Here is a 23605-nt window from a genome sequence, read left to right on the forward strand (position 1 = left end):
ACGTAAAATATTCATTCCATGCACCTATCAGGAAATGTAATAAAACTGAAATGTTTAATAAGGGACTAATCATACTGATCAGATTATTTAGCTATGGTATAAAATAGAATACCATGCAGTTAGGAAACATGTTGTAGACAAACATGAGAAAATGACCAATGTGAAATAAAAATAGTGGGTGACTATGACTCAATTTTATTAGATATGTTTATCATACATATTTCTATCTGTCCCATTCAGCAGTCATCTACGCCATGGTCACTGGAGGAATCTTTTTTTCCCCATTACTAATCTATCTTAAGCCTAGAAACGTTATGCTACTTTAACTACCTTATTTTTTCTTTCTTTCTTTTTTTTTTTTTTTTTTTTTTTTTTTATTAAAGGGCATTGAACCCAGAGGTGGTCTACCATAAAGATACATACCCAGTCTTTCTTGAGACAGGGTCTAAGTTGTTAAGGCTAATCTCAAACTTGTGATCCTCCTGCTTCAGCCTCCCAAACTGCTCAGATTACAGGCATGTATTACCACGCCCAGCACTACTAGGTTTTAAAATAAGATCCCTTTTGCTTCTAAAACAAAATTGTATTATACAAAATGCTTTCGACATAGGTATTAACTCATTTGATTCTCAAAACTTAAGAATTTTAATGAATTCTTTTTTGAGGTGAGAAAAAGATCCTAAGTTCATTTTTTCCAAGGCTTCACTAACTGGTGACTCTGGGAGCCAAAGCTCAGCAAAATGCTTTACTATCTACCAGGAGACTCATATTTTACTATCTACCAACTATGCTCCCAAAGTGCCTAATGCCTTTGTATGTAGTAAGAACCCAATAAATCTGTTTGAATTTCAGTTTTACTAAACTAAAAATTCTAATCCAAGAAAGCAATCCTAAACCACTGAGTGTGCTAAATTTTCATTAATATCAAACAAGCTCTAAGAACAACGAAAGTTAACTGATGAGTTCTGGTGATATTTTATTTGGAAAATGATGAACATCACTGACTTTAAGATTTTAAATTTTCTTTTAAATGACACACTAATAAGACAAAAGTAGTCCTCAATAAAACTATTTACACACTGAATACAAAATAAATACACAATAATTGAAAAACATTATCCATTGATTCATTTTGCATTCCCACTGTTCATTTTCTGTTTCATTTTTCTTTGCCTTTTGTAAATCCTTTTTTTTCTTGCTTGCAAGTCAACTTTTGGCTCTGGTTTTACCCACTGTATTTCTAGTGGTTTTTCCTCAGCTGGTATAACAAAAACATCTTCAGTGGGATCATGTGGAAGAATAGTCTTTGGCTCTTTCTTTCTCAGTTTCTGCACATCTTTCACTTGCTGTTTCTCTTTGTATTTTGCAGCTGTGATAGATCTTATGATACGCCGATGCTAGAAACAACAGATTAGATGTTTTTGGAATAAACATTTTATATAAAGGCAGACATTCACTTGTGAATTCTGTCCCTCCACCTGGTGTCATGAAAACAAGGTAGTAATTCGCAGGTATATATGTAACAAAAACCAAACACAGCTTCACAAGTGATAGAAGAGTAATTACTTTAAGAAATTATTTTGGTCACAGAGTTCTGGTACACTGAAGACCATTAAACAACAAAGAAAGCTTACCATGTTTGGAGACTGGTAGTGAGGATTTTCATATAAAGTTGGTCCTCCAAAACTTCCTTGAAAAATCTTTATAAGATTTAAGACAAAACGAGGTCCTATTTCTACAAGAGCAGCATCTTCTTCTATGATCTTTAACAGAAGGGAAACATTCATTTTGGTTTAGATATACAACTCCTAAACTGGCTATATACCCTCATTACAAATGTACTTAAACAACTGAGAATCTGTAAAATTAAGGTACAGACATGGGGAAACCTTGGCAAGTGCCAAACCATCAATGTTTTCTGAGATCTATTACTAGTTACAGGTGGTTGTCATAGAAAAATATGTAATTTTTTTTGGTATGATCTTTAAAAATGGACTAATCTGCTGGACTCAGTGGCACACACCTATAATCCCAGCTGCTCAGGAGGCTGAGGGCCCAATGCAACTTACCAAGACCATGTCTCAAAAACAAAAAGAACAAAACAACAACAACAAAAAACACCTGGGGAAGTGGCTCAGTGGCTAAGCACCTCTGAGCTCAATCCCTGATAACAGCAACAAAAAACAAAACAAAACAAAACAAAACCAAAAAAAAAAAAAAAAAAAGGGGGGGGGAAGGAAGAAAGAAAAAAATATTGACTAATCTAAATTTGCTTCATATATTGCTTTTCACAAATATTAACATTATATATTGGTTCAGGTATGTCTGACCTCACAGTTGAGAAAGGAATATAGTTAACTCATATTGCAAGGTATCTTGTATAAAACACAGGTAAGAGTCCATATGCTTCAAATATGTTTCAAATTTTGTTCTTGCTGCTGTCTTTTCTTCCTGCAGACCTATTCTACCAAACTTGTTTCAGGATTTCTAGAATCACCTTTTCTGAATGAGTCACAGTATGACTCATCTTATAGTTCTAACTGAATGCCTTCTACAGGAGTTATGCTTTTCTGCTTAAACAACTCTTCCCTGCCTCCTGGACTGTAACCTTTGAAAGAAAAAAACATATTTTATTGTATTCTTTACAGTACTTAGCATAAATTTGGAACCCAATTTCATGAGATTTTCCTTTTTTTAAAAAAAGAAACATATAGTGGCTTGTGAAGAAACCTACACTCTGTATCAACCCAGAACCATGAAAACATGTAGACAGAAGTCACTTAAAATATAATAGACAATTATTTATCTGCAGTAAACCTCTGAAAAGAAAAGGAAGGTATTTAAAACAAAAGGACTTACTGTTTGCATTCTCTATGTCTACAAATCCTGCATATTAAAAAGTAAAGTAGAGCTAACCTGAAAGTTCCGAAACCATATCCTATTATCCAAAATGGTGAAAGTAAACACGTGGTCCACAAATGGTTGGCTTTTGGGATGGTACCTTGGTGTACTAAAAATCTAGTTTAAAAAAAAAAAAACAAAACACACACACATTAGTTCTTTATTACAAGGCATATTATGAGTGTTTCCAATGGCTAAGTAAATAAAAAGTCCAAAGGAAGACTCCTAGTGACTTAGGAAGCTGACAATCAAAAGTTCATTGCCAACCTGGGCAATTTAGCAAGACCCTGTCTCAAAACCTTACAACAAAGACTAGGGATCTTGGTAGTAGAGCTGCTGTGGATCCAATTCCTAGAACTAAACACACACACAGAAGTCCAAAGGAAGACAGTCACTTCTATTACTAAAAATGCTTTCTAGAAAAGATATTTACCTGAATTAAGAGTTCTTTTAACAATGTATAGTGTGACAATTCATCAAAAGCCTACAAAATAAAATGAACACATTATTTGACATCAATAAAATGCATCATTTAAAATTATTTTTTATATTAACTAAACCGAATTATATGACAATTTTATCTACTGAAAAAAACAGCTATGCAAAATAAGAAAATCAGACACTGTATGAGAAACTTACAGGATCAAAAGACAAAAGAGGCCGAGAACCTTTCAAACAATTTCCTGTCAGCTTTAGTTCAGCTAGGGTATGAACTAGAAAAATACAAAAACAAAAATAGTTATAACTTTGGCACACTTACTCCAAATGATTATTAGTTTTTTCATTAAAAAATTTAAAATTGAGTTAACTTACTGTTTTGAACAAGAAATTTGGCTGATGGCCCATGAGGTGAATTTGAAAGCCTGGAATATATGAAGAAAACTTTTTCACTAATTAGAATATAGAATATTGTAAATGCTTACCACCTTTCACAGAAAAGACAACAAAATACGCTTATTCGTATATTTAATTTTCTGTAAGAGTTTCAAATTTTGTGAAATCAAATGAGTTTGCTTCATTCTCCCCTCCTCTTTTATATACTGAAAGGAATCTACAACATAAGAGGTACAAAGAGAAGCCCACTTAAGTTCAATGCAAAGTTTAATAATAATTCTCTTACCACATATAGAGATCCTGTTTTTTCTTAGCTTCAAAATAGATGCATTTATTGCAGTTTTTCATCTCACAGACCTATGAAGTAAATAATACAAGTGAGAAAGTAATCAATGCAATTAATACAGATTTCTCCAAAAACATGTAAGCAAATTAATAGGCCACAAAGTCTTCACCTAGATAAATTTATTTTTTCCAGAAACAGTAAAGTTCCTCTCGGGCAGCATATCTCAGAGTTGCTCTGAGCAATCTTTGGAGGACGTATCTATCCTACTCTTTTTGGCCTAGCATTTTAAAGTGATTGGTTTCATTTTTGATTATTGGTACCTCTTCCAACCACAGTCTTAAGTACAAACTACAAAGACTGAAAATTAATGCCCTAAAAATAAGGCATACCCCAATTAAACTTATCAATATTATGAATATACCATCCTTATAGAATCAAAGACATGCTTTTATAGTGGTTATTTTGGTCTTTGACTTCTTAGTTTTTAAATTTTAAATTCACAAAATTTGTCCTCTTCATTTGCATTTATCATATTTCTTGGTGATCTTGTTCTATAAAATCACTACGGGATGGGTGAAAAGCAAAAGCATGCAAAATCTATTTCAAGCTGAACTGGATGTCAATATCTTGAAGTTTTACAAAGCAACCCTTAAGAAATACACAAAACACAAGAGCAAACTTTTGTATGTGGTAATATTCATCAACTCAAACTATCCAATATAGTATTCATAAATTCTAAACTTTTTGAGACTTTAAACCTACCAACTTAAAAAAAATTAGGTCCAATGCTTTTGTAAATCAAAATTACTGGTCTCAGGATAAACAACAATGTGAAATTTGTGCCACTTTTAGGCCTTGGGACTTGTTTTTTCTACCTAGAATGCTCTTTCACCCTTGTTTCCACAAGTCTCTAATCAAATATTAAGTTGAACGGCATCCCTTCAGAAAGGGTTTTCCAGTTCAGTTATCAAAAACCCATAGCTGTTGTTTCATTTCTTCCTTCTCCTTGAAAATTATAAATTTTCTCTTCTCTTCTTGAAATTATAAATTTTGTTCATGGCCCATTGCATTAGAATGTAAGCTCCATGACAACAGGGGTATTGTTCTGGTAAACAATGATTCTGCAGTATGCAGAATAATATTAAAGCAGAGGTTTACGATTTTGTGCTAAATGAATGAATAAAAGAAGCTTTTCTAGCAAAAGAACTTTCTTAAGACAATTATTTTGAAAAATCTGCTTTAAAATACAGGTTTAGTATCTTCAATAATACTTTGAAAATTTAATCTATTACTAATTTAAATACTTAAAGAGCAAATTCCACATATATCACTTTAAATATTGGCAAGATTCTTTTTATAATATGGGTTTTCTATAAGTATTCGGTGACTTTTAAATTTTATTTTATGCAGGTTGGTTGATAATTTTTATGAGTATCTACTATGAATTTTGCACAATACTAGACATTATGAAAGAAAGCAAATGAGATATCTTTGTCCTTAGGAAATTTCAATATGCTTGTTGAGATAAGACAATCATAGAAGTAATTTAGAAACAATATATACTGAAATGCTAAATTGTGAGATATAGAAAGTACAATAAAAACATACTACAGGTTATTGAAGTTTAAAAATCTGTCTGAATATCTTTCATGAAACAATTTTAAAGTCACCAAATAATGGACTTTTTAAAATTAAGCATCATTAGTGTGTCTAAAATATTTTGCTATAGTTTCTAAAATTACCTCATTAATCACAAATAATTTATCTTTACGATCCATTTTAGTATCTATAAAAAGAAAAGAAAAAACAAGTAAACAAAATATGTCAAAACTATTTTAATCAAATCACATGCTACCTAGAAAATAATTTCTGATGTTTTTATGCTGTTTGTTGTAAAGATTTTTACAATTAATTTTCAAAATAATTAGACCTGAAAACACCTAACTTTTGATTGATTCCTTTTAAATGTGAAGAAAACAAGTAATTAAAAACTAGACCTCAAGAATTATAAACTGTGTTTTAAGCAGTATTTCTCAGACTCCAGGTATAGTCATCCCTCCGTATCCGAGGAAAATTGGTCTATATCCAAGGAGGACTGGTTATAGGCCCAGTGCAGACACCAAAATCTATAGATGCTTAAGTCCCTTATACAAAACACTATAGTCAACTACATAAAACCTAGGCACATCCTCGTGTACATTTGAAATCATCTCTAGATTACCTACAGTACCTAATGCAATGTAAATGCTATATAAATAGGTGTTATCCTATATTGTTTAGGAAATAGTGACATACAAAAGTCTGAACATATTCAGTTGTTTTTTACTGAACATATCATTCTGCAAATAGTTTAATCTACAGATACAGAACGCAAGGGTCTAGATGGTGGTATTCTATGAACTCTTTTCAAAAATGGGAAAATTCCCAAACTGACAATTATGTCCAAGGAGTCAGTCAAGAAAACATTCACTTAAGAGAGCAAAATATTAACCAATGACAACACCTTTTAATATCAAATCACAGTTGTCAAAGAAAACTATTAAAAATTGATTTCGGATTATCACAGAAAAGATTATATACATTAAAATTTCTCTTATAAGTTTCAGAGATCTGAAGACATTAAAGCAGATCCCAGTTCAAGAAGTACTAGTATAAATAACCAAGCTATTAGCTATAATTAAAACCAAAAGCATCTCCCAACATAGACAAAACAGCCACATGGTGGTCTAATCTTAAAATCAGACATTCTTCACTAGCCTTCAAAATACACCATGTGCTGGGCAGGATGGTGAACACCTCTAATTCCAGCTATATGCAAGGCTGAAGCAAGAGGATTTTAAATTTGAATCCCATCAGAGCAATTTAGCAAGACCCTGTCTCAAAATAAAATAAGGGCTGGGAATGTAGTTCATAAGGGAGGGTGCTCCTGGATTCAATGTGCAATACAGACCCCCCACACAAAAGATACCCCACTTCTAAAAATAACTTAATATCTGGAAAAAGCTGAATTCAACTTAAAGGCAATTTCAATTCTAACCTATGCCCATTAATGTTTTAATAAATGCAATTTTGTAAATCTCAAATGAATACATGCCTCTCTTCAATCATTTAGAAGGATAAATTATCTCGTTCATTACCTGACCTCTAAAAACTATAATGAAGACATTTCTGGACTTTTATGAAATGTGTCAATGTTAGGGTACCCATTTAAGAAAGTAAACAAAATGATGAATTCTATAAAGAACCTTATGAAATATTCATTTAATAAATTGTGGTACTTGAGGATACACTTCCGAGGTACTGTTGCTTTTTGTTTAACCAAATTGAGCAAATACATAAATAATAGTGAATACATCAATAGGCAAGTTTATAAGTACAATTTCGTAAAATACTTATTATTAAGGCACCTGCTTTAGAATGAGGCATCAGCGTTCTCAAGTCCTGCATTAAATGTCTTGTTCTGAAATTTATTCCTCTAGAAGAAAAGATGAGAATCCGTTCCTTATTCTTCCACTTGCCCTAAAGAAAAATAAAATGTTAGAAGATTCTTAAATCTCATACTGAACCTTTATATATATTTTTTTGTACCAAGGATTGAGCCTAGGGTTGCTTAACCTCTGAGCCACATTCCCAGTTCTTTTTCATGTTTTGAGGGTTTTTTTTTGTGTGTGTGGTGCTGGGGATTGAACCCAGGGCCTTGTGCTTGCAAGGCAAGCACTCTACCGACTGAGCTATCTCCCCAGCTCATGTTTTATTTTGAGACAGAGTCTCACTAAGTCCTTAGGGCCTCATTGAGTTTCTGAGCTGGTTTTAAACTTGCCATCCTCCTGCTTCAGTCTCTCCAAGTCTTGCTGGGATTACAGGTATGAGCCACTGTACTCCACATCTTGTTTTTTAAAGCTAGTTTTAAAAGCTTCCAGAGGTGTGTATGATGGGGCATTCCTATAGCCTCAGTTACTGAGAAGGCCAAGGCAGGAGATCATTCAGTCCAACAGTTAATTAGAGGTCAGCCTAGGCAACAAAGTGAAACTCTGTTTCAAAAAAAAAAAAAAACAAATTAAAGATAGTTAAGTCAAACATTCCTGACCCTTTTTATTCAATCTCTCTATAACATTAACTGAGCACATCAGCCTGCCCAGAAATGTCCTCCTTCTTTCCTTCCTTTTCTGTTCATTTTCATTCTTTTCAATTCCTCCTCCCAACCCTAAAAGTTTTTTCTGCTTTTTTTTTTTTTTTAAGACCTTTTTTGGAGACCTTACTCCCACATTCTCTACAGAAAGGAACTCTCTTTTGCACTAATAACTCAAGTATTTGACTAAAGTCTGAAACTCAACTCTGCAATACTAAATATCACCTTACCCCTTAAATCTAGTAAATTTCCGTCATTTCTTTCTTTTTTTCTTTTTTTTTTTTTTTTTTTTTTTTTTGGTGTTATCATTTCAGTCCCCCAGACTTTGGATTAAGTAAGCATCCACCCCTGGTTTCAATCCCTGGTACCTGGTACCCAAAAAAAAAAAAAAAAAAAGAATTATTATTTTGGCTCATGCTACCTATCCTAGTATTCATATCTGTTCAAATAAGTCTGAGTCAGTCCCCAAAACAGTAACTAAAGGCTTGGATGAACAAGCTTCAAGATTCCTGAAACGCACTGACTGACTATGGCAGGATGTGGAAGTAAATCACTGGAAAAAAACATACCCTACAGCGAGAAATAACTAAGGAAAAGCATTATTGCCAGGAAAAGCCTAAGTACCTGGAAACACAGAACGCTAGAACTGAGTACCCCGTGAGCTGGTTAAAGATCTACAGACCGCCGCCTCCAAGCAGACGGCCACAAGCACGAGGATTAGAAGTAAACAGCGCCCAGATCAGGCAGGACAGCTGAGACCGCTCCGGGGTAAAACTGGGGATACTCTGAAAACAGCCGAGTTGGAGTCAGCCCCAAAGAAGGCGCATGGGGCCGCCGTCAGAGCGGTAGCCCCGGAGGAGCTCTTCTACCTTGCAAACGGGGCCTGGGATACGGTCTCTCTCTTCTTCCTCCACCTCTTCTGCCTTGACCGGCGACTTAGATAGAGGCTTGGCATCTTTTTCGTTTCTCTTTGGCTTCTTCGCCTGAACCGCTAAATCCCCACGCCGTTTCCTCTTGGTTGCCACCATCGTGCCTCACCGCCGTCGCTCTTGCTCTACTTCCGGCCCTGCTGCACTCTCCTCTTTCCGGTCTCTATGGTACCATGTGCTCGGCTCTGCAGTCCTGTTCCACTCTATGGTGCCTCTTTCCGGTCTCGTGGTATTGCACGCTCGGCTCTCTAGATCTCTTTCAGCTTTGTGGTGACGGTGGCCCAACGGGTAGGCGGGTCTGAAAAAAGTGGCGGGACCGCTCTTCCTTCTCGGTTTCCTGGCTGGGAGGAGTTCCCCGGAGCCGGACCTACCGCAAAGGTAGGCTTTCCGTGCCTTGGGTTCCCTCCGCTAGTGAGGGACTCATTTTCTGTGGGCGGGTTGGTGATGGGGTGACTGGAATTCTTGGAGGATCTTCAGAGGGTGGCGCTGGGGGGCTCTAAGCAAGCTCTGTGGGTCTATCCGGGTTTGACAGTGAAACCTGCCGTAAGTGCAGTTATCGAATCCATTGCCTGTTTTCATTCTTTGAGGCTTTTCAGGTATAACTCTTCCTATAGCGAAGACGAGGAAACCGTAGCCGTAAGAGATAAGTAATGTTCCCCAAAGTGAGAGATGGTTCAGTGGCAGAGGTGGGACAGTGCCTGATCCGACTCTTCCCACTCGCACCAGCGTGGGTAGGGCTTGCGGGGACCGCCCGCGCTGATGGGGCTTACTGTTGAATCTCTCAGGTGTTTGCTGATTCTCGGGAGCAGGTGTTGGCCCCGGCATCGGGAACTTCCCGGGCCGAAAAAGCAGACGACCATGCCCCTCCTAACCCAACAGATCCAAGACGAGAATGAGTACAGCTTAGTGGCCAGCCTTGACAACGTCAGGAATCTCTCCACTATCTTGAAAGCTATTCATTTCAGAGACTATGCCACGTGTTTCGCTACTAAAAATGGAATCAAGGTTACAGTGGAACATGCAAAGTGTGTGCAAGCAAATGCTTTTATTCAGGTATGGGAAAAAGGCCCCTTTAAAGCCTGTGTCATATTCTTTACCCAGTGTAATGAATTCGGAAAGTCTCACTAGACAAAATTTGTTAGAAAACAAAATATCATTTTAATTTTTTCTTTTCTGGTAACAAATTATTTTCCTGTCTTTCAGAGATAATGGTTAATAATAGTAAATATCACGTAAGAACTAAGTGGTCTCATGAATTGCATGAAGATTCTGCTGATCAATATTACACTCCATCCTCTCTCTAGTTTGCTGGGTAGTAGTGGAGGGGATAAGCTAAATAGTAATTTCCGACAAAGACTGGGAAGGCTTTTTCTGTTTAAATAACAATGGAATTGGCATACTTGGGAATGAAGCTAAAACTAGGAACCAAGATGGAGAAGATGGAGTGTATATACAAGGGCTGTTAAAAATGCAAATGAATGATCATAAGTTATGCCAAAAATTAAAAATATGTAAAACTTGGTTGCATTATTTGTGGAGGCTCAAACTTGTGAAAGTTAAATACCATATTTTTTCCAATTGTTCTGCATTTTGATTCTGAAAAGAAAGCTGGCTTTGCCTGTTTATTAAAAAACTTGTAAATCTAAAAAAAAAAAGTGACTAAAGTTTATTAATCTAAACTGTAGAACACTTCTGAGTGTTTGATTCTTTTAATCCTCACAATACACCTATAACGCGTAGGCTTTGTTATTATTCCCATTTTATATAACAGAAACTGAAGTACAATTTAAGTAATTTGCCAGAGTCTTACAGCTGGTAAGTAGCTGTTTTGGGATGAAAATCCAGAATTGTTTTTTTTTTTTATTTTTTACTACCACATTTTTACTACCTCCCTATTATTAAAAGATGTTTTCTCCTCTTATTGGTGATAACGGAATCTGTCCTTAAAAATATTCACATGGTTCAGATTCAATTCAGCATGTTTCTGAGCACTTAAGTGCACGGTGTGACCTCAGAGATGATTAAATAAGGGACAGTTCTTGTCCTCAAAAGATACTGAAAACTCATGCATACATTATAAAATTGTCTGTTATCCAAGTGATCTTACCCATACTGATAGGAACAAAAAGGAGACAAAGGAATGGGAGATAGGTTTTGATCCAGGAATGGAAATGAAGCACCTCTCACCAGGGTTTGCATGGGACCTATGTAAGTGTTACACCTTTAATATTAAGCTATTGAGTAGTGTTCCAATGGGTAATAGTTGAGAAAACTAAGATGTCTTCCCTTAGTAATCAGAAATCCTCATGGCATTAGCACACTATTGTTATTTTTAAAATATATAAAGTGAAAACTAGAATCTATATCTGAGATTTCATTCTTTAATATAACTCCATTTTCATGTTTACTCTTTGTAGGCTGAAATATTTCAAGAGTTTGTGGTTCAGGAAGAGTCTATTACTTTTCGAATTAATTTAACTGTCCTTTTAGACTGCTTATCTATATTTGGATCAAGTCCTATGCCAGGTGAACCATTTTATTTGTCATTGTAAAGACATAAAGTATTATACAGAATGATCAGAAAAATACAACTTTTTTAGAATGTAATCATTTCTTTAGAAAATTAATTGGTGATATATTTTTCAATGGTCACAATCCTCAATTATGACTTTTTCCAGTATCAAGTGATTATGTGTTTATCGTTCTTTTTATATTTTTGAAAATATTTACATTCATTTTAATTTATGAGGCTTTGGGGATTTTAAATTTGAACTGACAAAAGACAACTTTGAACATGTCATAAATATCCTTAACACTGTGAAATATGTTTTAATTGCATCCTTCCCCTAACTTGTCCAGAATTAACACAGCTACTTAGTCGCAAAGAAAGATAGAGACCAATATTTCTTAATCTCGGTTTATTATGTTTAAAATTTGTTTGCCTTTTAACCCTATTTATAAATTATGTCTATGCCCTCAAATATTTTCCTTCAAATTATATTTTTCCCAAATACATATTTTTTCTTTGCATGGGGAAGTAGTTTTAGAAATGGTGAAATTTAGTTGGATATAAAACTAGAAGAAATCCCCAGAATGATTTTATTTCATAAGGAAAGTAACATGGATATTATTAGAGGAAATTCAGTTAGATTATCTAGAAGATATATTTTAACTTTCCACTGCTAGTTCTACTATTATTAGTTACATGTTTTCTAACGCAGCTCTCCCTAGCTGATTTTTCCAAAACTATCTGCCTTCCCGCCTTCCTCATTGTGACGTTCTATCCAGTAAGGAGAAGGAGCTCTAAACTGTCTTGTTGTATTTCTCCTTTAATAGTTTCAAGTATTAAAATTCATACTGCCATTAGGCACCCTCTTTTCTCCCAATGTCATCTTAAAATTTGAAGAAATGTAAAAGGCTATCTCCCAGTTGGAAGGATCCTTAGAGTGAATACACTAACATAGTAGTACACACATTACTAAAGCAATGCACTGTTGCAGAAATTGAACCTTCAAGAAATAGTACAGCCTATACTGCAACAATTCTGTTACTTGCTGTGCTAGTCCATGGATAGATTATCAAATGGAAGTGTGTGTACATATGCTCATGAACAATTTTTGAGGTATTTTGGGCAAACTAATAATGACTTCAGAAGGTTACATTACATTTAGCTCTGGTTCCCAATTTTCTTATTTCTTTTGGAATTATAATCCCTTTTTTAAGGAGATACATGTATGATAGAAATTTGTCAAAATAAATTATTGAGCAATTTATTCTGTCATTTGGAGGAGAAGCTGAACAACAGGGTCATAAAGCCAAACCAGGTATGATTTCTTTCTGTTGCAGGGACTTTAACTGCACTTCGAATGTGTTACCAAGGCTATGGTCACCCCTTGATGTTATTTCTGGAAGAGGGAGGAGTGGTGACAGTCTGTAAAATCAATACTCAGGAGCCTGAAGAGACTCTGGATTTTGATTTCTGCAGCACCAATGTTATTAATAAAATTATTCTGCAGTCAGAGGGGCTCCGTGAAGCATTTTCTGAATTGGATATGACAAGTGAGGTCTTGCAGATCACCATGTCTCCTGACAAGCCCTATTTCAGGTATGTGAGAGCAGTTACAGTTCATGTGGTCTGTATTTCCTCTCCCCACTTACACATTTGCTGAGGTTGCAGAATTTTTATTATTCAAGTTCCTAGAACTTCCAGAACTTTAGGAAAACTTTAACTCTTCTCTCATAATTTTAGACCTTTAGAAACTTAAGATCTAAGAAGAGTAACTCACTATTTCGGATTTCATAATTAGGTTGTGTTGGTTCGTAAATGAGAAGCCCAGTCTCCTAATCCATAATCTAGTGGACTTTTCATTGTGTTACTACTTACTGTTGTAGATCAGACCACAACATGAGGAAAATTAGGTTTAAATGTTTGGAAAAGGTGTTTGTATTTTTTTTTTTTTTCTCTTTTTAGTACAGGACACACAAAAGAAAATGGATATTTCTGATGTATGTTTTATTTACTAAGTATCTGTTGAGCACCTACCATATACATATCTATCTTAAGACTATGGGAGGAAGAGTTTAAAATTAAGGTGAAGAGAAACTATGTGAAAGAGCAGAGAAAGAACAAAACTGCAGATCATTAGTACCAAAATAATATTCATAAATGCCTGAGGAGGCAGTATATGAATACTCAGGGATCAGTGACCAAGGTAATTTCCAGCAGGAATTCAAAGTTAAAATGATAAAGCTTCTCCAAAATATTTCTTCTTGAAACATTTCAGAATATTAAAGAGTAAAAGAACTAAATGCATGTGGAATAAGAGGTATAAGCTCTTTTTGTATCAACTTTAGAAGAATTTTGCAGGTCCTTCTAGTGCATTAGGCAGATAAAAAGTTTGGCTCAAGGTTTGTTAAAATGGTAACACCAAATTTCTTTCAAAACAAAAATCAATGAAATCCGGTTAACCAGTATGTCAAAGGCTCCCCTTCTAAATAAGCTCTCTCTGCATCAGTAATTAGATGAATCATGGTATCTTTCATCTCCAGCATGGGGAAAAAATTTGTTGGTGGGGAAGTGGAAGTTAAAATTTTTTTCTGGATATGTTAAATTTGAGGTGACCGTGACACTAGGGAGCAGTTGGATATACCAGCAGTATAGCACTCATAGGAAATCAGTTTACACTGCAAATTTAGATTTTAAAATCATCATAGCTGGGCATGATGCCTAAGTACAAGACATTCAGGAAAGGTTTTGTTAGAAAAAGAAAAGATGGATCCTGGGAAAAAAAACACCTAGAATATTTGGAGTGGAGATGGAGCTTGGGGAAACTCCATTTTCATGTTTACTCTTTGTAGGCTGAAATATTTCAAGAGTTCGTGGGTCAGGAAGAGCCTATTACTTTTTGAATTAATTTAACTATCCTTTTAGACTGATCACTGTCCTTTCAGGTCTGATCACTGTGCCCATGTTGTTCTTATCAATATGCTGACCTCATAGAAAATGCTCTTGCAAATTAAATCAACATAAACACTTTTAAATTGTCTACATACAACTGTTAATGTTACCAAGCAAGGAAAGCCATAATACTGCTTAAGAGCATTCCAAGATGCAGAAAAACCATAATTGTTTGGTGTGGCAGTAAAGATTGGGAAATGGAACCCAAGGATTGCATTTGATTTAGATCAAGGTCTTCCATCATACCTCAGTTCTCTCTTCTGTTATGCATTTCTAGATTTATGGATAAAGGAAAAGTCAGTGTCAGAGAAGGATGTATAAACTGATGTGACTGATTTTCTTCAAATTTGTTATTAGTTGAAGTTACCTGTACTCCCACAACATCCTGTGGGAACCTTTATTATGGTGCTTGTTAAAGTATGTTGTAAACATTTGTTTTATGTGTCTGTTTCATCCACAAGTATGAGTTACTGAAGGAAGTGTTTTATTTGGATCTGAATGTTGCTTACTGTTAGACCAGTGAGTAAATGAGTTGCTCATTTTCTACTATAGGTTATCTACTTTTGGAAATGCAGGAAGCTCCCACCTTGATTATCCCAAAGATTCTGATTTGATGGAAGCATTTCATTGTAATCAGACCCAGGTTAACAGGTCAGTGTCTAACTTAGAGGTTGCATTGGTGATGAAGATGAAATACCAAATTTTCTTTTCTCTCTCTCTTTGTTTTTTTTTTTTTGGTATGGGGGATTGAAGTCAGAGGCACTTTACCACTGAGGTACACCCCCAGCCCCTTTCTTTTAGTTTGAGATAGGGTCTTGCTAAGTTGTTGAGGGGCTCATTTGGTTTCTGAGGCTGACCTTGAATTTGCAATCCTCCTACCTCAGCCTCTCAAGGTGATGGGTTTATAAGCCTATGTCACTGTGCCCAGCTTCAATACCAAATTTCTATCAAAACAAAAAGCCCAAAACTTACAATCTGTTAATAAAAATGCATAGAATTTTAAAAAATGAATGAGGGGAGTATGGATTTACTTGGGGGTTTGGAATTATAATTGTGGGTGAATAAAAAAGGCATTTTTGGAAACTGGATAAGTATTTGATTTTATTCTTATATTTGTTACTGGGTAGTTCTTGGTTAACTTCTGTTCTTTACTTGAGGTTAATGAACACTATGTTAAGTGTATCCAAATAACAGGTTTTTATTCACTCTTCACAGATACAAGATTTCTTTACTGAAACCCTCTACAAAGGCATTAGTTTTATCTTGTAAGGTATCTATTCGGACAGATAACCGAGGATTCCTCTCATTACAGTACATGATTAGAAATGAAGATGGACAAATATGTTTTGTGGAATATTACTGCTGCCCTGATGAAGAAGTTCCTGAATCTGAGTCTTGAGTATAAAAATTCACTGATGTTTATGTGTACATTTAAGAAAGATTATGTTCTCATTCTGAGTACAGTACTCATGATTTCTTGTTGGATTTTTTGTAGGGAAGAAACATGGAGAAGATAGGAGCAAGGTCCCTGTAGGCTAGTAATTGTTATGTATCTTATAAACAAATGTTTTCATGTTGGCGTAAACTATCCAGCTTATTGGTTGTCCTGTGGTTCTATCTTTTGAACTCATGGGAATCATTGTGAGTCAAGGTGAATAAGTTATGTTCTGTTTGTTTAAGTAGAATACTTAATAGACTTAAGGTTTAAAGTTTGATGAAGCTACATAAACAAGCTTCCCCCAGGAAATTCTGATGTGCTAAAGTTTGGAAACCGTTGTTTTGAAGGATACTATTATTGCATATAGGTGATACTTTTACTTGTGATTTCTTCACAAAGTTCTGAGGTTGAAGCATTGTCAAAACAGTCTGAATAGTACTTATGGTTTATTTTTTATGTCCATTTCTTGAAGAGTAGGAATTATAGATTTTCTTCTCAGAACTGTTCAGGGCAGTAAGTACTACAATACGTATTTAATAGGTGCCTTTCCACTTGCCTATGATAGCCTCTTGACTAAACCAGAGTATAGAAAACCAATTAAGTTATTTTGTACTTTCCTGGGTAGTTTTCACTGAAATATTTTATGTTGTATTTAATAATATAAAATACTAATATTATCTAACTTCTTCTCTAATTGATAAAATACATGACTAAAGTTTTTGTCTTTGTTACTAAACCAGGTGACGACAGTTTGGTGTCTCCCAGTCATGGACTAGCACCATTGACCCTTTGGGTATGAGAGTTCTTTATGGGAAAAAACCTGTCAGCCCACTGCAGGATTCATTTATCCTCCCTGGCATTCACCTGTTAATGCCAGTCATTATGACTACCTCCTCCCCCAAGTAAAAGTGCTCCAAACTTTCGAAGACCAAGAATAATAGTAACCCAAATTCCAGGATATGTGTGGAATGTTCTACCATAAAATAGGCCCCAGAGCATTAGAGGTAGTTAGTTTGGAGAGTATTGCAGCAGGTGCCTTGTGGAGTGGCTCCTTCAAAGCTGTGAAGACATGGCTTCCCAGCTGCATACACAGTTTTGATGTAGCCCAGGGTCAGTACCTGATCTCCTGGCAATTCTCCCATGCAATCTCTGAATGTACTGCTGCTACACAAGAAGTTAAAATTTTGTAAAAGTGTAGTATGTGTTCAACAAGGAGATGGATGACTCTAAATGTTGTCAGAATTTTTTTGTTTAAACACCAAGAACATAGCAAATCTAAAACATAATTATGAAAATTACCAGTCAACATATCAGGGTCTATAATTTTCCCTTGTATTTAAAATAAGGTATTTAGAATTTGTTTAACAGGTTTTCAGTTTTTACTAGAGCCACCCTTCTTAAAAATAAAAATCAGGGTAGTTATTTTAGGTTTTGTTCACTGGTTTGTCCTATATCTAGAACAGTGCCTAGGATATAATAAACATTTGATAGATATTTGCTTTATGAAAGAAACTCCACTTTCAGATTATCTTTTAGCATTTTACTGGTCACTGTTTAATTCTGCTTACTTAACTCTAAATTTATTTCAATCTAACATTTCTTTGAAAGCTGTACCTATAAGCCACCACATTTAACACATTTGTGAGTATTCTGTGCATCCTAATCTTGCACCAGTCGGTTTAGTAATAAATTTATTAGTAGTATAGGATCAAATTTTTTAAAGCTTCACATAATGGTTGCATCCCATTTTTTGCAAAAAGAAAAACCAGTTGGCATAAATTATAATTATTTGGTGGAATAGTTTTTACTGTTTTAGCTTCTAATGGCCACTAGGGGGAGGTTTCCTCAGGCAGAGCTGGTGACAGTGGTGATTACAAATTCATCTGAAAGAACAGAGTCTTACTTTTAAGAGTTTTAGTTTTGCTTTTTTGAAGTTTATCTCATTTTCAGTAAAACTGTACTTAGCATGAATAGGTAAGCAATATTTTTTAACATTTTATTCACCATTTGTGCTTCCAAGTAGAATTGATGAAATACCTCAAAATAATAAAGATAAAACGCATTAAATTTTATTTTTCTCATAAAAATAAGACAGCAGTCATTTTTATTGTAAGCCATAGAATTTCTTTGGCATTAAAAGAAGTTCTAGTAAAAAATAGTTATAGTTGCTGAAAAGTGTAACGTGGAATTCTCAGCAGCTCCCTTCCTCTCTTTTCCTGCCCTTTACCAGTAGAGATAAAATTTATTGGATCCTGAGAAATTGGAGAAGTGTGGTATTTTTTTTTTTCTTAATTATATTTCTAATTTGCTTTGGTTCTGGATACAGAAGCACCTATAACAGCTGCCTGTGGCATTTCTCATAGGACTACAGCTATTCATCCCTGGAGTGGAGTGGGAAATCCTTTAGAGGTACTTGACTGCCATGGGGGTGCTTGTAACCTGACATATACAAAAGCAACACTGCCTGTTGTGTTACAGTTGCTTTGTAGTATCCATATCTCAGTCATGGCCTAAGATTTTGAAAATCAGAATAAATGTTTGAAGTAGGTTTTCTTTTTGAAACTAAGAGTTTATTGATCAATATATACTAGTAGCGGCTCTCAAGTGGTAAAAACTGATAATATTCAAACCATTTCATCAGTTTGATCTGGGCCTGAATTTCTTTTTTCTAATTTAGTACTGAGGTTGTAAGAAAAGAACTGATCCTTATCTCAAAAATATCAAAGTACATTAGCTCAGGTAATTAAAATAAATGTAAAATATTTGGATTGGTTTATCCAGATTGCTTATTTCCACTAAATTTAGAAAGTATCTTGGTTCTCATCTACAACTTCCAAATTCTATTTTATATGAAATTGTATTATGCTCAACATTTCTAGTGTATATTCTTAAGACTGAGATTTCACAAAACAGTAAAATTTTTAAACTTCAGTGGAGCTCAGAGGATTTTTAGGGCAGTGACATGCTCTGGATAATACTGTAATGGGTAGATGTTTATATATATGGAAATATATATAAATTTAATACATATGTTTAATATATATTAATATATATTTATATATAAATTTAATATATATAAATATATATAAAATATATATATATTTAATCTATAGAATGCACACCAGAGTGAACTGCAATGTAAAACCCTGTAAACCGTGGACTTGATGGTTAGATTGTGTCAATTTATGTTCCCTAACAAATGTACTACTCTGGTGGGGTGTGGGGTGTTGATACTGAAGGAGGCAATGCGTGTGTGAAGTTAGGAGGTATATAGGAAATCTCTATGCTCTATTTTGGAATTCACCTAAAATTTCTTTTAAAATATAGTCTCTTTGGAAAAATAATGGGGAGAGCCAACATAGGGTGACAACTTATTTTATCAGGTATAAGGTTATTAAAATTTCACCATTCATCATCAAACATTTTCATAAAACCTTTTAAATTAAAACCTCAGAAAACAGCCAACTTTACATTAACTATGTAGAAAAATGAAATATTAAAAACCTCAAATATAAGAATGCATGATCATGAAATTTTATTTTACAATTTACCCTTTTTTGTTATTTTATTGATGTAGATTTGTCAGTTTGGAGGCTTTTAGGTCTCATAAAATAGTAAAAAAGTTTAGATTTGGTGCCACCAAATGGAGTGTGAATGGCCCACTTCCTTCTAGTTCTTTGTTTTTATCACATTGAAAATCCACTTTCAGCTTGGTATGTGAAAATGGAAACGACTCTTCTGCAGCTACTTGAGTCCATCTAGAATATTAAGAGTATAAGTCTCATCTCCAGGTAGGCCTAAAATTAACATTGACAGACCAAGCTACCAGTTTATAAGTGCTGCAGAGAAAGACAATGGAATGCAATTGCCTTTAGCCAGGTCTGCAACTGGGGACCCTTGATCCTAAGTGCCAAACCTAAAGGATTCTGGGAGTCAGCTGGCATCTGCTAGCAGAAATTCTACCCAGTCTATACACAGGACCTTGGTTAACTGCTAGATAAGTATTTCTGCCACAGTGAAACACTACTCACTACTATACCTGGACAAATAATAATTTCTTGAATGAAAAACCAAAATACGCTTCCATAAGCAATGAGTGATGTAGTTGTTGGTAGTGAGACTCTGATGCCCAAAACATGGTCTTTGAGCTTCTAATACATCAGTTCAGGTAAATGAGTGAGGAAGGAAAAATTAACAGTTTTTATGATGTATGCTCAAATGAATTTCTTCTTATATACCAGTTTCTTTTCCTAGATATACATTTGTTCAGGGGCTAAGGACTTTCCCCCCAAAAAACTCAGTAAGTATTCCTTTTCTAAATAAGGTTCTCTAATCCATTATTGTGGAGGCAGCATAGTGGAATAGAACAAATGATCATCTGCAGTTCAGTAAGTCTGCTTTATAATTACCACCAGACTGACTTTCAAGTTCCTTAATTTCTCTTGTTCCTAGTTTCTTTGTAAGATCCTTTCTGATTCTAACAAGTGATCTTTTCAATAGATCAGATCCAGACAAATGTCTCAGAAGGATCAAACATCCTCATAAAGCAGTTTTGGTCACCTCAAAAGGTGACTAAAACATTTCCAAATAGTATCTTAAGATGTTCACCAATAAACTGCTTAGGTATTGCAGAATTTTTTTTTTTAAATTAAGACTGAAAAGAATGAAATTAATGTTTGAAAAGGGAAGTGGAAGGTAATGATGACTCAGTGGCGTGAGAAACAATAGCTTGAAGTATGCACCTAAAAGATTTCCCTCAGTTATAGGTCAGGATCCTGGTTTCTATGGTCTTAGGTGTTTTACCTGTAATATGCTACTAAGTGGACCTTTTCCTCCCAGAGTCATTAGTAAAAAACTTCTGCTTTTGCTCTGCCACTGCTATCCATGCCAATAAAAATATTTTGTGGTCCAAAATTTTTATTATCAACAAGGTTGCCTTTATTGTTGACTATCTTGTATAGAAGTTTTCTCTTTACTGATAACAGAAGACCTAGAGGAAAGGAAAAAAACATTTGTGCATTTTTTGTTTGGTTCTTATCTTCTTCCATAACTAGCTGTGCTTCTCCCTGCACCATATCATTGTCTTACCTGAGCAAGAAGGCTGTGCTCAGCTTGAGGCAACAGTCACCATAATTTCACCACATTACCATACTTCTAAAGTGCTGACCCTCGTAATGAGTCTCCAGAATGGGACCAGAATCTTGAGTTTTTTCCCTAAAGAATAGGGAGCTCTTCCCTTGATTAACTTGGCAAACCATGGATGTCTGAGCTGTTGGAATTACTTTTAATCACAGCTGAAAAAGCTATCTAACAGGGTCTCATATAACTCATTATTTCAGGTGATCTCCTGAGCGCAGAAAGTTAAAGCCCAGAATCTCTATGTATGCAAAAAAGAGGATCTGTCTTCCCTTTTTCCAGTCATGATGCCTTCCAGTCTCTGGTTTCCTAATACTGGGAGAAGTAGAGCTGGAGTTAGAAGGAACATGGTCCAAAAAACTGATCCAGAAACAGTTTCTATTAAGTGACCTTCAGTCACCTTCTATTTATGCCTCAAGCCTATAAAGAGTATAGATTTTCTAACTCTTAGCTGGAGAAAAACTGTTCCATAGAAAGAAGAGATCCAAAATTTTACAAGTAACTTGAGCTTTTTAATACGCAAATCCTACAAAAGACTGGTTCATTCTCTACAACTGGACTGCATAAAATACAGAAAGCTATCTGACACTCTAACTTCCTCCTCAGTAAACCAAAAGATAATGTGATTCTAAGTTAGCAGAGGAAATAGACACTGATTAAGTCAGTTGCCCAGGAATCTAAATTCACAGGTGGGCCATGATCTGAGAGGGCTGAAACTAAGGGATGACTAGCAATTAACCGCCTGCCTACTACTTCCACCACAAGGTGGCAGAATTCCTCTTCCCCAAAATATTCAGTTCACTAAAAGGACAACAGATCTCCACAGAGTGAAATATCTTCTTTGGCCTTTAGTGACTGGGCCAGACTGTCTTGTCTATGATATTCTATGTTTCCAGAGGCTGATAAACTCTAGGTCACATCTTATATGATAAGCAACAACATGTTTTCCATATCAGCTTAGTGGTAGCTTTTCAATTTATGGTGCTCATGTGCATTTTACAGATGAGGAAATCAGGATTACACATAAACAGAAAGTGGTGGTTCTGGGGTTTGAATCCAGGTTTTTGGCTCCAGCACTACTGCTCTTAACCACCATGAATCACAAAGAAAAATAAATTCATAGGGATGTGTTGAAGACATGTTACTATGATCAGATAAAATAGTTTGTTGGTGAGATAGTCATTATTCATAAAAATTTTATTATGTCCTGAAGTAGGGCCCAAATTCTTTACCAACCTGCAAAGGTGTTCTTGCATCCTCAGTTCAGGCATGCCCTACGCCCTTTGCTCTAAGCAAAACGAAGGATTAGTTCTCTAATTTGGTTCTAAAGACAATATAAGGTCTTTAGAACAAAATTTAAATCACTGACCATTTCAAAAAGAATTCAGGTGGATAAAAATGCAATGTTTTCTTAAAAAAAGAACTGATTTGTTCAAAACATACCTCAAGGGAAGTTAAATTTAAAGTCTGAGGAGTCCTTCAGGAAAGTCACCCATGTCACTTTGTTCAATCCAGTTTTCTCCTTAAACTGATTTATGCCCCAGAACCTCTCTCCCTCTCCCTGCTAACCAATGCATATCCCTTGGAATCAGCATTCTGGACAGTCTCCTTTAGGAAACACTCCACTCCATAATGACCAGAAGTACTCACCATTCCTTCCATACACTGCTCTCCTTCACGCCTCTGTGCCTTTGCATATACAGTTCTTTTTTCCTTGAATGGCTTCTTTTTTCCATTTGGATGGATTGTTACTCTCCCTTCAAGAAATGGCTCAAATGTCAATCCCTCTGTGAAATCTTTCCCAGTGCCCATAGATTTTTCTCTCTGCTCTTATTGCACTGAGACTGTTGTTCCAGAACTTATACTTCATGTTTTCAGTATTTTTTTTGTCTCTCCTTTCTTGAGGCTAATCAGCATGTTTTATTTATCTTTATTAACCCCCTGCAGCTTTAGCTGCACCTGGCACTTGATAGATGCTCACCAGATGTTGATTAAAGGAATAAATGAAGGAAACTAGTGCTCAGGATGTTTCTGACTTAAGTTCACATAGCTATTTTATAGCAGTCGGGATCCCACAGGAGATTTTTTTTTTTTTTTACTCAGAGTTCAGTACTCTTTTCTTTACACCTGAATAGCAAGTATGTGGTAGAAATTTAGCTATTCTCCCTTGTACATCCCATAACAGAAAACACTAATAATCAAGCTCCACTAAATATAGTCTTTTGCTCCAGAACTTCAAGCATCCTCTAGGAAACCAGTAACAGAATGAGCCTAAGAGATGAAGATATATGCCCTCCTTGCCCTATTTCATACTGGACCCTTCTCTCAGCCCTGTTCTGTAGACACAGCCTCTCAGCCCTGCTCTGTAGACACAGCAGAGTAGCTGTTGTCTGTAGCGCTCCCCTGCTCTACCAAAAATGAGGTACCCTGAGCTGGCTCCCAGTGGCTTTGCAGCCCCTGGCCTACATAAGGAAGACCCTAAAGCAAAGAACTA

The 23605-nt window shown here is 35.4% G+C and overlaps 3 protein-coding genes across 8 annotated transcripts in view; 1 reads left to right on the forward strand and 2 right to left on the reverse strand.

Moving 5' to 3' along the window:
• Positions 1–331: 331 nt before the first annotated feature.
• BRIX1 (biogenesis of ribosomes BRX1) lies at positions 332–9178 on the reverse strand (the record flags this gene model as incomplete). The annotated part of the gene is made up of 10 exons (XM_079144896.1): positions 332–1397; positions 1635–1763; positions 2917–3018; positions 3335–3385; positions 3541–3614; positions 3715–3764; positions 4022–4092; positions 5764–5807; positions 7429–7540; positions 9020–9178. 10 exons carry the CDS (start codon positions 9176–9178, stop codon positions 1128–1130), a joined length of 1062 nt encoding a protein of 353 aa, XP_079001022.1. The 3' UTR covers positions 332–1127.
• A 145-nt stretch (positions 9179–9323) lies between these two features.
• On the forward strand, positions 9324–18537 carry RAD1 (RAD1 checkpoint DNA exonuclease). Of its 3 annotated transcripts, none has more exons than XM_079144897.1 (6): positions 9324–9457; positions 9889–10132; positions 11497–11605; positions 12926–13184; positions 15090–15188; positions 15753–18537. In XM_079144897.1, the coding sequence occupies exons 2-6, from the start codon at positions 9938–9940 to the stop codon at positions 15934–15936; spliced, it is 846 nt and encodes a 281-aa protein (XP_079001023.1). In that variant the 5' UTR covers positions 9324–9457; positions 9889–9937; the 3' UTR covers positions 15937–18537. The 3 variants fall into 3 exon arrangements, with proteins under 3 accessions (XP_079001023.1, XP_079001024.1, XP_079001025.1); XM_079144898.1 differs by having other exon boundaries at positions 9326–9457; positions 9865–10132; XM_079144899.1 differs by lacking the exon at positions 9324–9457 and adding an exon at positions 9548–9675.
• Positions 18538–19648: 1111 nt separating this feature from the next.
• Positions 19649–23605, reverse strand: part of TTC23L (tetratricopeptide repeat domain 23 like) — a 59335-nt gene continuing 55378 nt past the window's right edge. For 3 of the 4 annotated variants that reach the window (XM_079145762.1, XM_079145763.1, XM_079145760.1), the window contains exons 12-13: positions 22762–22868; positions 19649–20965 (exon numbers count right to left, since the gene is read on the reverse strand). In XM_079145762.1, the coding sequence (XP_079001888.1) occupies positions 22787–22868 (82 nt within the window). In that variant the 3' untranslated portion in view covers positions 19649–20965; positions 22762–22786. The other variant, XM_079145761.1, reaches the window with a different exon arrangement.

Source organism: Sciurus vulgaris (assembly GCF_902686455.1).
Source record: "Sciurus vulgaris genome assembly, chromosome: 6".
In the NCBI taxonomy this organism is placed as follows: Eukaryota; Metazoa; Chordata; class Mammalia; order Rodentia; family Sciuridae; genus Sciurus; species Sciurus vulgaris.